Source organism: Nelumbo lutea, chromosome 2 (assembly GCF_056320005.1).
Source record: "Nelumbo lutea isolate HS-2025 chromosome 2, American lotus-T2T, whole genome shotgun sequence".
Classification (NCBI taxonomy): domain Eukaryota; kingdom Viridiplantae; phylum Streptophyta; class Magnoliopsida; order Proteales; family Nelumbonaceae; genus Nelumbo; species Nelumbo lutea.
This window is the reverse complement of record NC_142685.1, coordinates 70957841-70972335: the sequence shown is the minus strand read 5'-3', so window position 1 is coordinate 70972335 and position 14495 is coordinate 70957841. Positions and strand designations below refer to the sequence as shown.

The window sequence follows — 14495 nt, the reverse complement described above, 5'->3', positions numbered from 1 at the left end:
CTTATCACACCACTATTAAACTTTTCACAGCATCAATCACTAACCTAGAAATATTTATGTCACAACATTCCCTCATGGATTTGATCCACTAGAGGGATACACACCTCACTGTTCATCTTCCAAAAAGAAACCCTAGATAGATCGACTATGAAAGGAAACCCTACTAAACCTTCTTCACATCTCCTACTCTATCTTCAATTGATGCACCCAAAAATTAGCAACCCTTGAGAGATTCATGAGTGAGCATGGAGCAAACACATATTACAGGGCAACCCGCTTTGATACCATGCCAAATAACAAAAAATAGAATAGCAAATCAAGGAGATAGGGCATGAAGCCGTGAACAATATCAACACCGTAGAGTGCTTCTTCCTCTTCTCTCAATGCATCTAGCTATGTTAGGGTTTTGAGGGAAAGTAACTGGTCGCATTTGAATAGAATATTTGATGTTTTGATCGATTTTGAATTTGGTTGGTAGTTTTGAATATCCGAGGGATATTTAATTGAATTCGAATCATCTGCTTTGTAATCGAATTTGAATTCAAATTTGAATAGACTGATTTGATTTGAATTTGCTCCATTTATAGGCCTACTCCATGTCCCCTCTCTTTTCATATAGATACTTCTCCCAATCTCTTACCTCAACCCCTTTCCCCTCTTCAGCAACTGTATCAATTCCCACTAGTCTTCTCTTCCTATTATAAACTCTCTCCTACTTATCACCCCTTCACTATTAGTAGGATGACTTCTCTTCCTCTCACCAGTCATCCACTCTTCTTCCCAACCCTTTGATCCACCTTCGATTGAGCCTCATACACCTCCTCCAGAGTCAACTCAATATGGGTTCTTACCTCATCTTCAAGCTCACCACCCCTAACCACTCCTCTGCAATATCGTCCTACGTCTGAAGCTTTGTTTCCTACACCTCCCTTTCTCTTCCTTGAACTCCACCTTCTTGTCAATTTCACGCTCTGCTGGTCACTTCTCTACTTCCTCTGCTCCGCTGAACTTCTAATGTCTTCTTACCTCCCTCAAACCTAGCAATCACCTAGACCGAATCCTCTTGAGTTCTTGAAATTCCTTCCTTCAAAATTTTTGAAAGACCCCTCCTAATTGGCTTTTTACTAATTATACCCTTACCTCTCATAACCCTCATCCCATTCGACCAAAGGCCAAAACTGATATTGTCTATCCCTCCATTATTTTTGTGTCTTTGTGGGACCCACACATGAATTCGATTCTCCACTATCTCCCCCACCATTTATTGTTCACCTCCCCTTATTCCCATACACGTCTCTTGATATACCTTACTCCCCTTCTCCTTCACCTCCACACGTCCACCCCTATTAATTCCCACATCCTCCAAGACATCAAAATTCCATTTTTGTCCTTCTCACTCCCCATCTCATCTCCTTCTTCTTCCTTTGGCCGACTATTCGTCTTCCCATCGCCTGCTTTGTTGCCCTAGTTCCCGCTCTCACTCTCTTCCTTCCTCTCTCCCCACCCCTTTCTCTCCACATATTCTCCTGAATTGAACTTAGGGTTGTAGTGTTGTACCATCTTCCCCTTCTACCACGAGTCTCAACTCATATCTTTCCCCTACAAACTGTAATATCATCTATTCAAGATCTCTAAAACATCCCCCATCTCTACCAACAGTTTGGCCATGTCCAATCTATCCCATGTTCTATTTTATCATTGAATTTCAAGAACCTCCCACATTGCTTCCCTATCTCCTCAAACATGCTAATGCTCCAAGCACATAGTTTTGGGATCCCCACCAAGGCAATCCACATTGCCCTTCTCCTCCTACTTCACTCAGTGCACCTGCCACAGGGAACCACCACCCAAGTTTGGGGTTCCTCTCCATCCTCTATCATGCTTCCAACACCTTTTCTGCTCGTTCTTTGCTATGAAGCATGAAGAGGAATAAACCTCCATTCAGCTTACTAACCCTCATGACTTTGTTGCTTCCCCAAGCTTCAACCTTATCCACCTCCAAATCAAGACCCATGAATCTTCCAACCAAACTCGCTCTCAACACCATCATTCTTTCCTCCATCCTCCTAACTCTCCTTAGGTCAACTCGTATCATCTCCATTATCCTCCAACCACCCTTATAACACCATATAATAGACTCTAGATCCTTCAACCACCCCACTACCACCTTAGAATCTCCTTCAATCATTAAATTCTCCACACTTAACTCATTTCCAATTTGGATTCATTGTATGGCAGCGGGCAATTCAGCCCTAAGAGAATCTCCTACTCCTACCGTCCTGAGAACATTATTGTAACATTTCCATCATTATCTCTCACGAAAAGGAAATGTTTTAGCATTAGTATTGATACAATCTCATATGTAAATCCATTTAGACTGCAAATATGCAATAAAATAATGATACAAAACATTTAGTTTACAATCTTTGTTTAGAAAATATAGGAAAGGAAGGCTGGATAGGCTAGGATTTAGAGTAAGCCTTTGTTTCTCAGCAAAATAGTGCAGCCCTGACTATTCAGTGAGTCCCTTGTTTGTAACAACTCCATACCAGCACACCACTGATCGGAGGAAAACTTAAGAGAACACCTACACCCTTCTTTTATTATATGCATTATTTCTCTTTACATATCAACCAACAATGTAGTATAAAAAATGCTTAAAGCAATTAGCACCAATGTATCCAAATAAAAACATATTAATACTATTTTAAATAATTATATACAAATATAAACAAATAAAATACTGCACCATGAGTATCAACTAGTTAGTGAAGTGGTCAGTATGACCCTTGATTGACTAGTAGGTTGAGTAGGTACTCTGATAATACTGATATAAAATTATTAATATTACTTGTAAGATTTCCTGGAAGGTAAATTACTGATCTCTAGTGAAGCATCTAGGCATTGAAAGTACTGCTCTGGAAATCCCTGGCAGAGAACTTTTCATCAGGCACAGGTCACCTGAAAAGGCTAAGATGGCATCTGTTGCTTACATGGAAGGTTCCCAAGAAGCAGCTCTAGTTTAGTCATATACAAGAGCCTACTCCAATTAAATGACACATGGGCATAGTTGTACTCATACACAAATGGATACCTGCTAAGGTTTCCTGATCAGTTGATTTTTGAGGATAAAAAAACCCTAAGTGGGCTAAATGCATTTGTAATCATGAATCCATACTGCAGAAGAGCACCTGGCTATTAAGGTGCCTCTAGCTGACAAGATCACAATAGTTACATTAGAATTGCAGAAAATATATGCTATGCTGCACAAATTGAACTTCTTAAACTGTTCAACTCAAAAATTAATTTTTTAACATCCAAACTCTTCTCCAAAATACAGATGACAAGGTATGAGTAGATATTCGTACATATTAACAGAGGGGAAATTAGAAAAAAAAAAGGAAAGGAACCTCCCCTCACCCCATAAAAAGGCTATTATGAAAAAAGAAACAAAGTCAATACCAACTTAATCTGAATGTGGGGAAAAGACGGGTAAAAGAAAAAGTACAAGACTAGATGGGAAACTCTGACCTCTTGTAAGGATCATGCAGATAAAATATTTTGAATTTCTTTGTTTGCCACATGTGTACTTCAAATATAGTTGCTTGTATTTGTCAATAAAGGGTTTAAAAATTGAAGAAACCAAAAATACCCCTATCCCTTTCAAAGCTGTTGCTGAGATTCAATAAGCAATGCATTGAGCATGATGTGAATTGCAGCTTCATAAACAGCTCCATCATAATGCATTCCATCAACAGTACACAGAGCCCCACAGTTCCTGCTCAAAGACTGGATATCCAGAAGCAGGAGTGGACCGCCAGACTGCCGCAAAAGTTTACTTTCATAGAGTTCACTATTATAAGCATCATACATCACACTGCTCATCTTCTCCCTCTTCTCCTCTGTATTTAACATTGAGCTTACCAGAGTTGGCATTCCAAGCCAAAACATATGGGGTGATCGGATGGAAATAGAACCTGTAACAGGCCCATCCATTCCAAAATCTGGAGAAATAGGCAAAAGCGAGACCAACGATCTCCTCATCAATCTTAGAGAAACACCATAATCCATTGCATCCGTGATGTGTAACATATGCCACAGACCAGACCCCATTACCAATACATCAGGATACTGCCGATTATGCTTAAATTCCATAAGCAATTCAGTCAGATTCCTAGTGTAAGGTGCCCAAATAAAATCCAATCTCACTCCAATTCCTTTAATCAAGGCTTTATAGTCACTGTGTCGTTTAAACAGGTCACCTCTGATAGATTCTATCTCCTCCGGATGCAAAACTAAATTCAACAACGACAGAACAACCAGTCGTGCTTGTGAGTCCCCAGCTACAACAATCCAGGATCCATTAAGCAGATCCGAGGCATCAGAACGACCCAATTTTTGAAACCCACAAGCAGTTACAGGCGTAGACTGGGCCCAACTCCATGATTCTTCATAATTCGAAGAGTTTGAAGAGAATTCACTAACCCTAACCGGTTGTACATCCCAAACAATCTCATGAAGAAAAGAAACACAGGAATCTCGATTCTCTAGCACAACAGAAGCTGACAAAGAAGAAACCAGATCGGAAATCGAAGGGAAGTAAGGTGTGAGATGAACACCTACCGCAAGGGTGATGAAGAGAGCTCCACTGAAGAAGAGCATCTTGTTGCGACTGAGATGCCACCCCGCCATTCCCATTGGAACAAAGAGGACGATAGACGCCGCCATGACGCCGAATTGGAGGGCGCCCAGCATTCCTCTGGTTCTCAGATCGCAGACAACCGCTTCATACTCAACAATTACAAACAGAATCAGAGAACACAACTACATCGAACCACGGGTCAGATTCTGCCATACCGTGGATCTATTGGGATGTCTTGGATAGAATTAAGCTGATCTCTTCTCTTTTTGTTAAAGTATCCTTATATAAACAGGAGATGTAATGGAGCAGCGAGTAGTTCAGATGGCTAAAGGAATTTCTTCTAAGTTTGTTTGGTGGAGAGTGCTGCCAGTGTCGCCTTTGTATAAGAATCCTGAGGCTTAAGCCTCAAGTTCAGTGAGGCGCACGCCTAATGTAAATATAAATAGTTTGTAAAAATGAAAATGAAATGAGAAATATATGATAAGATTGTTGGTGTTAAGGTTGCGTTTGGATAAGTTTCAGGGCATGTGCTTTTTAAAGCACAAAAACACAGCTCCATTTTTAGGGTCTGTTTGAGATTCCCGCAAGCAAAAACTCATCATGCATTCTGAAGAGACATGGGATCCAGCTGCACATTGAGAATCTCCATATGAATTTAACATAATTCATGAAAGATATTCCCAATATGCGGCCGGATGCTATGTCAGTTGAACTTTTGTTTGCTAGAAATTTAGACTCTCATTTTGGAGGGGGCTTTAGTGCTTTACGGTTGATTGAGCTACTTGGAAAGTTGAATTCTCGGGAGCCTATCCTACAACACTAAAAGCGGCTATATAAAAGGACTCCCAAACAAGAACTTAGGGTTCATGTTTTGAAGTAGGGTGCCTTGCGTTGCATTTAAGGGGCTGATAAGAATACAAGAACGCATTAAATAAGCAGTTTTAGGCCTTGTTTGAGGAATAAGTACTTGTTAAAAGAAGTACTTATTTTGTAAGTATTTCTTAGTTAACAATCCATAAGGCTATTTGGTAACCCGTTTTTCAAATCACTTATTATGTTTTTAAGCACTTATTGGGGTGAGAATGTTTGGTAAGCTACTTTTTCAATTAGTGCTTATATTTACACAAACAACAATTTTAACGCTCACTTCACTCAATACATATATACAATGTTTTTCACATGTTATATTATACATTTCAACTAAGAGCCCACGTGGACCTCCACGTGGACTGTCATGTGGATCCAAATAATAATAATAATAATAATAATAATAATAATAATAATAATAATAATAATAATAATAATAATAATAACTAATATTAACAAATAACGAATAATATTGATAAATAACAAAATACTACCAAAAAGTGCTTTTACTACACATATTTCACAAATTACTTCCACAAAGCACTTTCAAGGTGTAGTTCACACAAAATACTTCTAGAAAGTACATTCAAGGTGCAATTTACACAAAATATTTCCAAAAAGTGCTTTTAAAGCACAATTTTCACAAAATACTTCTGGAAAGTGTTTTTAAAGCGTAGTTTACACAAAATACTTCCAAAAAGTACTTTTTAGGCGCAATTTATACAATACTTCTAGGAAGTACTTTTAAGGCGCAATTTACATAAAATACTTCTAGAAAGTACTTTTAAGGCGCAATTTTCACAAAATACTCCTAGAAAGTACTTTTAAGGCGTACTTTTCACAAAATACTTCCAGAAAGCATTTTTAAGGCATGATTTACACAATACTTCTAGGAAGTGCTTTCAAGGTGCAGTTTATACAAAATACTTCTAGAAAGTACTTTTAAGGTGCAAATTTCACAAAATACTTTCAAAAAGTACTTTTAAGGCACAATTTTCACAAAATACTTCCAAAAAGTGCTTTTGAGGCATAGTTTTCAAAATATTTTTAGAAGATGTAATTTAAGATCAGTTTTCACAAACAAATTCCCTATCCATATTTGTTTAATGTGCCCTAAAATAACATAAAAGTGCAGACATTTGTAAAATTGCATATCATTTGGACATGTACAATATGCCCAATGTAATAAGTTCAACTAGTAAAACACACATGGATACTCCGTACACATAGGTTAATTTGGATGCATCGTTCCAACTAGAAGGCCTAGCAGTTGAAGAATTATGAAAAGTTATAAAACGACTAAATTGACAATCTACTTCTTCGTATGTTTTAAATGAGCAAAACACTGCACCATTGTACCGATGGACTTGCAAGTTGCATTCGGCCCCAGGTATCGTATATAACTGGGCAACGACCAATGAACACTATGTGGTATTTCTTACCAGCCATTAATGAATTGTAATGAGAGAATATATACTATCAACTACTAGATTAACATAAAGTATCAAAAACACAAAGTTCCAACATACAATAAAGTTAAATATATCTACATTCGATGCATAAAGTTTATCAAATCTAGAGAAAAACAAAAACCAAGACCACCAACATTGGTTATGTTGACCTACACCTCCTTAATGGTGGTCGAGTTTGGTCAGCATATATTGCATCTGTAAGTTGTTGCCTAAGCAACAAAATTTCTTGTTGTTGATCCACATCGCTGATAGCAACCTTATCGAAACCTTCACTATTTGTTTTAGACGGATGTTGAATTTCAATCTCTTCATCATTCTCAAACTCATTAAATAGGGTGTCTCTGTCCTAGTTGTCCCGGATGAAGTTGTGTATTGCCATGCAAGCCACAACTATCAACTGTTGTGTCTTTAATGGATAACATGGCATACACTTCAGAATAGGGAATCAAGCCTTTAACACATCGAAACTTCACTCGATGACACTTCTCAGTGAGGCATGGACATTATTGAAGTACTCTTCCTTTGTTGTAGGCTATCCTCCCCTTTGAAAACCAGGCAAGTGGTACCGTGTATTATGGTACGATGCCATGTAGCCAGTAGTGTTGGGGTACGCAAAATCAACAACATAATACTTACCTAAGAATAATAAAGAGAATATGAATATATTTTTGCACCTCATATAATACACAACAAGTTGTAATGTATGCAACCATACCTCACGGTGGATGTGGGAAATTATATTTTGGATTACGCACAGCTTTAGCAAATATGTGATAGTCATGTGTGGTTCCCTCCCATACAGCAAGAACAAATGCAAACCACATGTTGAAATCACATGCATCCATTACATTTTGTGTGCAAGGCCCTTTTCTATGCCAGTACAGTGTTTGCTTATTAGTAGGGACCCATGATGTCCCATCAATAGCTCCTATGCAATTATACAAAAAAAAAAAAAAAAACAGTAGCTTTCAGTATTAGTTATTTATGATGTAGTTTTAAAATGGGCTCATAGTGTAAAAATGCTACCTTGAAATATGGCCAGTATTTTGGATTCTGGCGGATGTGTGGAGGGACAATGTTGAAATTGGGAGGGCATATTATTGACAATGAGAGCTTGACTATTGCCATCAACATGTCATTGAAAAAGCGACTAATTGTCTTGCCAGAATGTTAGAACTGCTCTTGCATCATCGGATTCCTCTCATTATGTCCAACATTATGAAGGAAAATGGCTAGTTGTTCCTCCATCGAAATATCTCGATTGTTTGCAATGAAGCCATGCTCTTTCAGGGTATTGCACAGTCGTATAAATACGTCTTTGTCCATACGACAAAGTTCATACAATCGATCATTGTGCCCTTCAAGGAGAGACTTTGTGTGCACTGCTCCCGTACAGTACATGATGTGTTTGGGTTCTTTGTGAATCAAAGTATCATAATAAGACTCACTCACCATAGAGACAACATTCACAATGCACTCATGCTCATCATCGGTATCCATCACCCCATTGTAAGAGAAGCTACTATCAGAATCAGACTGTGTATCTGATACTACCTCAGTTTCCATTTCAATTTCCTTATTAATAGCCATCTCTTAAACTATCATGCAATTTAGTAAAGACAAACAAAATTAATAATCAATGAATGAAGACATAAATGCAGAAAATATAAAAAACACACATTTAATTAACATTAAAATATAAATCAAGTCCAACGATAATAATCCTACGAAATACTAGTCAAAATGAAGAATACTCAACTTCTCCAATCTATGTGACAAAAATAAACTTAAACACAAATTGATGCAAACAAGTTTCACACACTATTGGGACGCTCATACAACTCTTGAATCATCTTCAATCGTAATGCAGGAGACCCAATTGCAATAAACAAGTCACGTAATTCACCCTTCATGAATTGGAGACTAGCATCATTCCGTAGAACTTAGTCTCTTGTCCTGGCCAATTTTATGGGTAGTTGATAGCTCAAATGTAGATGCAATTCTATCCATACACTTGCCAATTCGCATAGCACCCAATGTCTTCTTTTTCTTGGTAGAGTTGCTACTCTCCCCTATGTCTCTACTGACAGCTCTATATGCGTTTGGGATCCTTCTAGCATCCTGCATTGTTTTAGATGCATACATTGGTGTCTCTAGTTCATGTTATAATTCCTCATCCATCTAGTCATCATCTAGAGTCAGTCGGGTTAAGGGCACCACCTTTGGTAGTGTACCCTCATTTGGTGCCCAACTATTGTAGCCGTGGGCAACTTTGCCACCAAATATGATGTCCAAATCTATCGCATGGGGAAGACCCTTGTATCTAAATTGAGCCGCATAAGGGTATGTTTATCACACAAGTACAGAACTATGTAAGGTTCTACATAACAAAATGATTAACTTACATGTTTATTATGTTAAAAATGCTAAATTACACCATACCTTTAGATAGTCATTCCAAAAGTCATCTCCAGTGGTGAATGTTTCATTCACTAGATCCCAACTCGATTCGGTAAAAGTTGACTGTTTATGGAATATCTTCCACTCATTCTTTACTGCATCCCAGTGGTTCTTCATTTATTTATGGGTGTAGTTTTTCTTTGTTATCCTATTGAAATCTTGAATCACATTTGCCCATCCTTGTCTATCCAATGTGGAATTGGTTTGGTGGTCGGCAATGCCTTGTTGCAAGCATACATCCACCCAAGTTTTATGTAGTTCAGGAGTCGACGTAGCCTGAGAACTCCCCCCATTTCTCCCTTGACTACTAGCCACAAGAATAATATACCTGAATCCAAGTATATGAATTATGTTAGTATTGACAACTATGTGAATTTGTTTATTCTTATTCAAACCAAGTTTTGAATTTAGGCTTGAGCATGGAATAGGCTTGGACTAGCATTTGCTTGGTCTTTATGGCCAAGGTAGAATTGGACTTGGGTTTGAGATGAGTTTGGGCCTAAGGTGGGCTTCTAGGCCCAATGATTGCTTTCAATGGCACTCTTGTAATTAGTAAAAAATTGAAGGTGACAAATAATGACATTCTTGTAATTAGTAAAGAACTTAAAGTGACAAATAATGATATTCTTGTAATTAGCAAATGCTCATGAACATCCACATGCACCATTGGTGCCAAAACAACAAAGTATTTCATGTGAGCTCATAGAGCCCTCACATGCAGAGATTCCATTTGAAGCAAAATGAGTGCTCTTTCCGTACCCATTTTACTTATAAAACTTTTATTGAACACTTAAAAAATGCTTCTTTTGGCTCAAAATTTCTTTCCACAGCCTAAAAGGTTAAAAGCAAAAGCTTATCCAAATAGAATCTTACTTAATCACCAATCAAATCAGCATACCTAAAAGTCTCTTTTAGTATCTCTTTCAAATGCAAAAATATTTCTTAATTTCTTTCTTATTCATAATTATCAAATAAAAAAAGTTTTGATCCTTGAAATTGGATGCAATACTCCACATCTCACTCTACCACATCTATGTATGCTCATACTAGTTGACACCTATGCGATGCACGAGCTTTGTGAGGAGAAATTGAAATGAAGGAATTTTATGATTTAAATCTTTTAATCAAATTAAGATTTTTTATTCATTGGTTTTAATAACTAACAAGGTCATTTAGGAAATTCTCAATGGGTTTATTATCATCAAAACACATAAGGTCAGCAAGCCCTACATCCTAGCCCAAGCAATTCTCATAGTAAAGCAAAAGAAAAAAAAAGTGGAGCTATATTGCTTCTAGTGTAACCGTTGATTTAGGGGCATCTTTTGATGGAGGTAAGGAGATTCTTTAAGTTTTAGAATAGAAGAACAAGGGGTGTTTGATAGGTGAGAGCTCAAACTTAAAACAATAGAGGAAGGAAAGCATGGAGGTGAAAGAAAAGGGGAAGGATCTCCAATGGGCTCTCTAGGTTATAGGTCTTCCCTTAATGGTCCTTTTCTATGCCCTAGGGGTTTCTCCCCTCCTCTATTTATAGTTAGAGCAAATGGTAAACTTTAGGGATTTTAGGGAAAATATCTAAGAGTAAAAGAGTTTGGGTAGGTGTGGGACAAGGCTAGTTTGGGAATTAAAAAGGGAGAGCGGGGGAAACTTTATAAAGATCTTAATCTTAGGATTAGGACCTTATCAATGGGTGATTTAGGAGTTGTGCGAGAGGAAAAATGATTTTCCTAAGAGGTGTTGCCATGTGGTGGTCTGTGGACCTATTGGGGGTGGGGGGGTGGGTGGGTTTAGGCAAGCGAAGATACGAGGATATAAACTATGATAAGTGAAGTTATAAGTAAGGGGCAAAGAGTTTCTAGGCTGGACTTAGGTGAGGAAAGTTCATAGCTATCTAAGATTCATGGTATCAAGGATAAAACTTTGATCAAGTGTAGCTAAGGCTTTGTTGGTTCAATGAGGAGTGATCTTAGGTTGGCGCTAAGGAGCGACCCATCTTAGTTGAGTATTAGTTGGCAAGAAGGTTTACAAGTGGAGGGTGAGGTGCGATCTTGAGTTCGGTTTTTGAGGAAGTTAGGGGGTGGTGAGATGGGTAGGATTGTGTAGGAAATTCAAATGTGTGGGTTGTATCTACAATGGGAGGCTAAGTGTGATGGGTACTATTGTGATCAAGGGTAAATGTGATGAACATTGGGAGATCGAATTAAGTAGGAATTGAGTTTGTGATAGGGTGTGCTCAATTTCGTGGAAAGTTGAGGTTAATTTTAAGGCCACATTAATGTGACAAGGCGAGGTTAGGTTTGTGAGATCAGTTCAAAAGGTTGAGTGTAGTGAAATCGAGTTGGCTTGTGTGAGATTGGTGGGGTTAGGGTTACAAGGTTGATGTGGTTGCGAGGTGAGCAAGTGGATGAAGAGGTTGAGTTGCGAGGTCTAGGTTGTGGTCAAATATGTTGTTACAAGGTAGAGGTTGGGATATGATGGGTTGGTTTTAAGGTCTTGGTGCATTGATTGGATCAAGGTGCAATGAGGCGGCACTAGGCTTATGGAATTACTTCATAAGAAAAGAAGTTGAGGGAAAGGGTATCAGAGCCATTTCAAAATATGCAGAAAAGGTTTTAGTTATCAATTCAACGATAGTACTGGACATTTAAGAAGACACATTCAGGCCATGAGTATGACAACCTCAGAGGATAGGTGTGATTTGGGATGTCCAGTTTTTCCAAGGTCGGAAGAGCTAGAGTTCGATGAAATGGAGAAACTGGAAAGAGGGGAAACGACAATTTTTCCTACAGCATTTCCAATGGATTTTAAGACCTTTGTACTCTAGGCATGTAACAGTATCCCACAGACATCTAACAACCAGACAAATCTCATTTTCTTGACATCGTTTCCCAAACAAGACGACCATCTACTAAAAACAATTTCTGGGTTCCTTCTCCTTGTCCCTTCCCTTACTAGGGCCTCTTCTATGTCTTCTCTCCACCTTAAGGTGAAGAGAAATAGAGACGCCCCCAACCTTCAAACACAAGAGAAACTGAGGTCTCTCCACTAAGCACTTGCCCAATCCTCCACCTCTCTAACATCAGGGTCCAAGTGCACAAATCTACCTACTAAGCATCTTTTTAGAAATTCCAATCTTTCTTCCGTCTTGCCTACTTCCCAGTGATTTAAAAGGTGCGCCTCATGCGCCTTGCGAGGCGCATTCCAAACTAGGCGGCTCGCATGGGTCAAGGCGGCCAGACTTTAGAAAGGTGCTCGCCTCTATGCCTAAGGCATGTGCCTCAGGCCAAACACTAGGCGGCCAGACTTTAGAGGGTTTATTCAATTAAAATCGAATTGAATAAATCTAAAATTTTTAAACTAAAATTTTAAATGAAAAATCAAACCAAATTTTTTTTTCGATTTTTTGTTATTTTGGTTAAAACTGAATTTCATCACTATATATATTTTAATATATAGTATACATATTATATATGTATTATATACTAGTAGGGACCTGTACGATGCACATGAAAATATGAAAGCTTTAATAATTTTATTTTTCATTTAATATTGATTTATAAAAAAATAATTATTGTGAATTGAATATGAATAATAAATAAAAATAATTTTTAATACTTTTTATTCTTTTTTATTATTTTTAAATGAAGTTTTGATTAACATTAAATAAATACAAATAATTATAAAAGCTAACATTTGTATTAATTCCACTAATAATTAACAATTATATAGGAATGACAATGAGGTGGATTCAGGGCAGGGCACCCCATCCCTTTTCCTGCCCCTTAGTCAAGACACTCTACCCCATCCCCGCCCCGTCCCCAGTGTCACACGGGTTTAAGGCAAGGTAACCACTCCTTAATGTTGGGCGAGTTTAGGGGCAAGGCACCTCACTCCTCATCAAGGATGGAGAATCATCGAATTTCCCTGCCCCGTCCCTAGTATTGGGTGGGTTCAAGTAGAGGTGTAAATTGGGTCGAGTTGGGTTGACATGACATAACCCGCATGTGGCCCGCACAAAGTGCGAGTCATGTCGTGTTGACCCACAAGGTGTCCTGGGTCGTGCCTCCCTCCTCTAGGATAATTTGAGGGGTTGGTTTGGCACGACCCATGGCCCGAGCCCGCATGGGCCCATGCCATGCCATGGGTCGGGCCATGCCGCACACCAAGCAAAGCATAAGGCAAGGCACCCACTCCCCGACCGGATAGAGAACCGTTCTGGGGTCGAACGGTTCGACTGTTCAGTCCAAACGGATGACCCGCTCTGACAAAAAAAGTAAAAAATTAGAAAAACAAAAAATGGCCAAAAACTATTGTTTGGGTTGATGGTTCACTAACCAAATAAACGATTTTTGGACAAAAAGTGGTTATGAGGTGAAACGGTGTTCGATTCCCAATTTTTCCGATCTAACCATATGGTTTGACCTAGTTATGAAAATACTGTCCCCGTCAACCCAATATTCAATTTGATGATAGAAATGATCAAAAGGACATATTGAGTATCAACCACATGGTAAATTTCTAAAAGTACACTAAATTACCTTTAATATTCAAAAATGTAGTTTTATGAAAATTTATTGTACTTGTGTAATTTTGAAAATTTATTCAAATTTATATTAAATAATTTATTTTCTTTTTAAATGGTTTACTTATTGAATTATACTAATTTATCTTATAATTTCTAATATAAACTAACCAATAATTTCCTTTTTCCAATATTATACTAATTTATCTTAATTATTTGTTCAAATTATAGTTTTCCATTTCCCATAGTCATTTATCTTTAATAATTTTCAATAATTTTTAATGAAAATTATATAATTTTTAATGAAAATTATATAATTTTTCAATGGTTTTCCAAAATCTATAAAGTGTAATAAATTTTCCTAAGTTTTCAAAAATATTCTAATAATTTTCAATAATTATTTAATGCATTTTAAATAAACTTCCAAATACTTTATATCTTTTAATTTCAAAAATGTTATTTTATGAAAACATAGTTTTATGAAAAGTTTATTACATTTGTGTAACTATGGGGATTTATTGGTTTTTTTATATTG

General features: G+C 37.6%; 1 protein-coding gene and 1 long non-coding RNA gene across 2 annotated transcripts; both read right to left on the bottom strand.

Annotated features, from left to right (window-relative positions):
* Positions 1-3272: 3272 nt before the first annotated feature.
* Positions 3273-5086, bottom strand: LOC148871453 (Pmr5/Cas1p GDSL/SGNH-like acyl-esterase family protein). The gene has a single exon (XM_088973254.1). The coding sequence runs from the start codon at positions 4753-4755 to the stop codon at positions 3664-3666; it is 1092 nt and encodes a 363-aa protein (XP_088829380.1). The 5' UTR covers positions 4756-5086; the 3' UTR covers positions 3273-3663.
* A 3564-nt stretch (positions 5087-8650) lies between these two features.
* Positions 8651-9769, bottom strand: LOC148871452 (uncharacterized). Its single transcript, XR_016106776.1, has 2 exons — positions 9424-9769; positions 8651-9102 (listed from the first exon to the last, which is right to left on the bottom strand). It is a non-coding gene; the product is annotated as an uncharacterized LOC148871452 (long non-coding RNA).
* Between the last annotated feature and the right edge of the window lie 4726 nt (positions 9770-14495).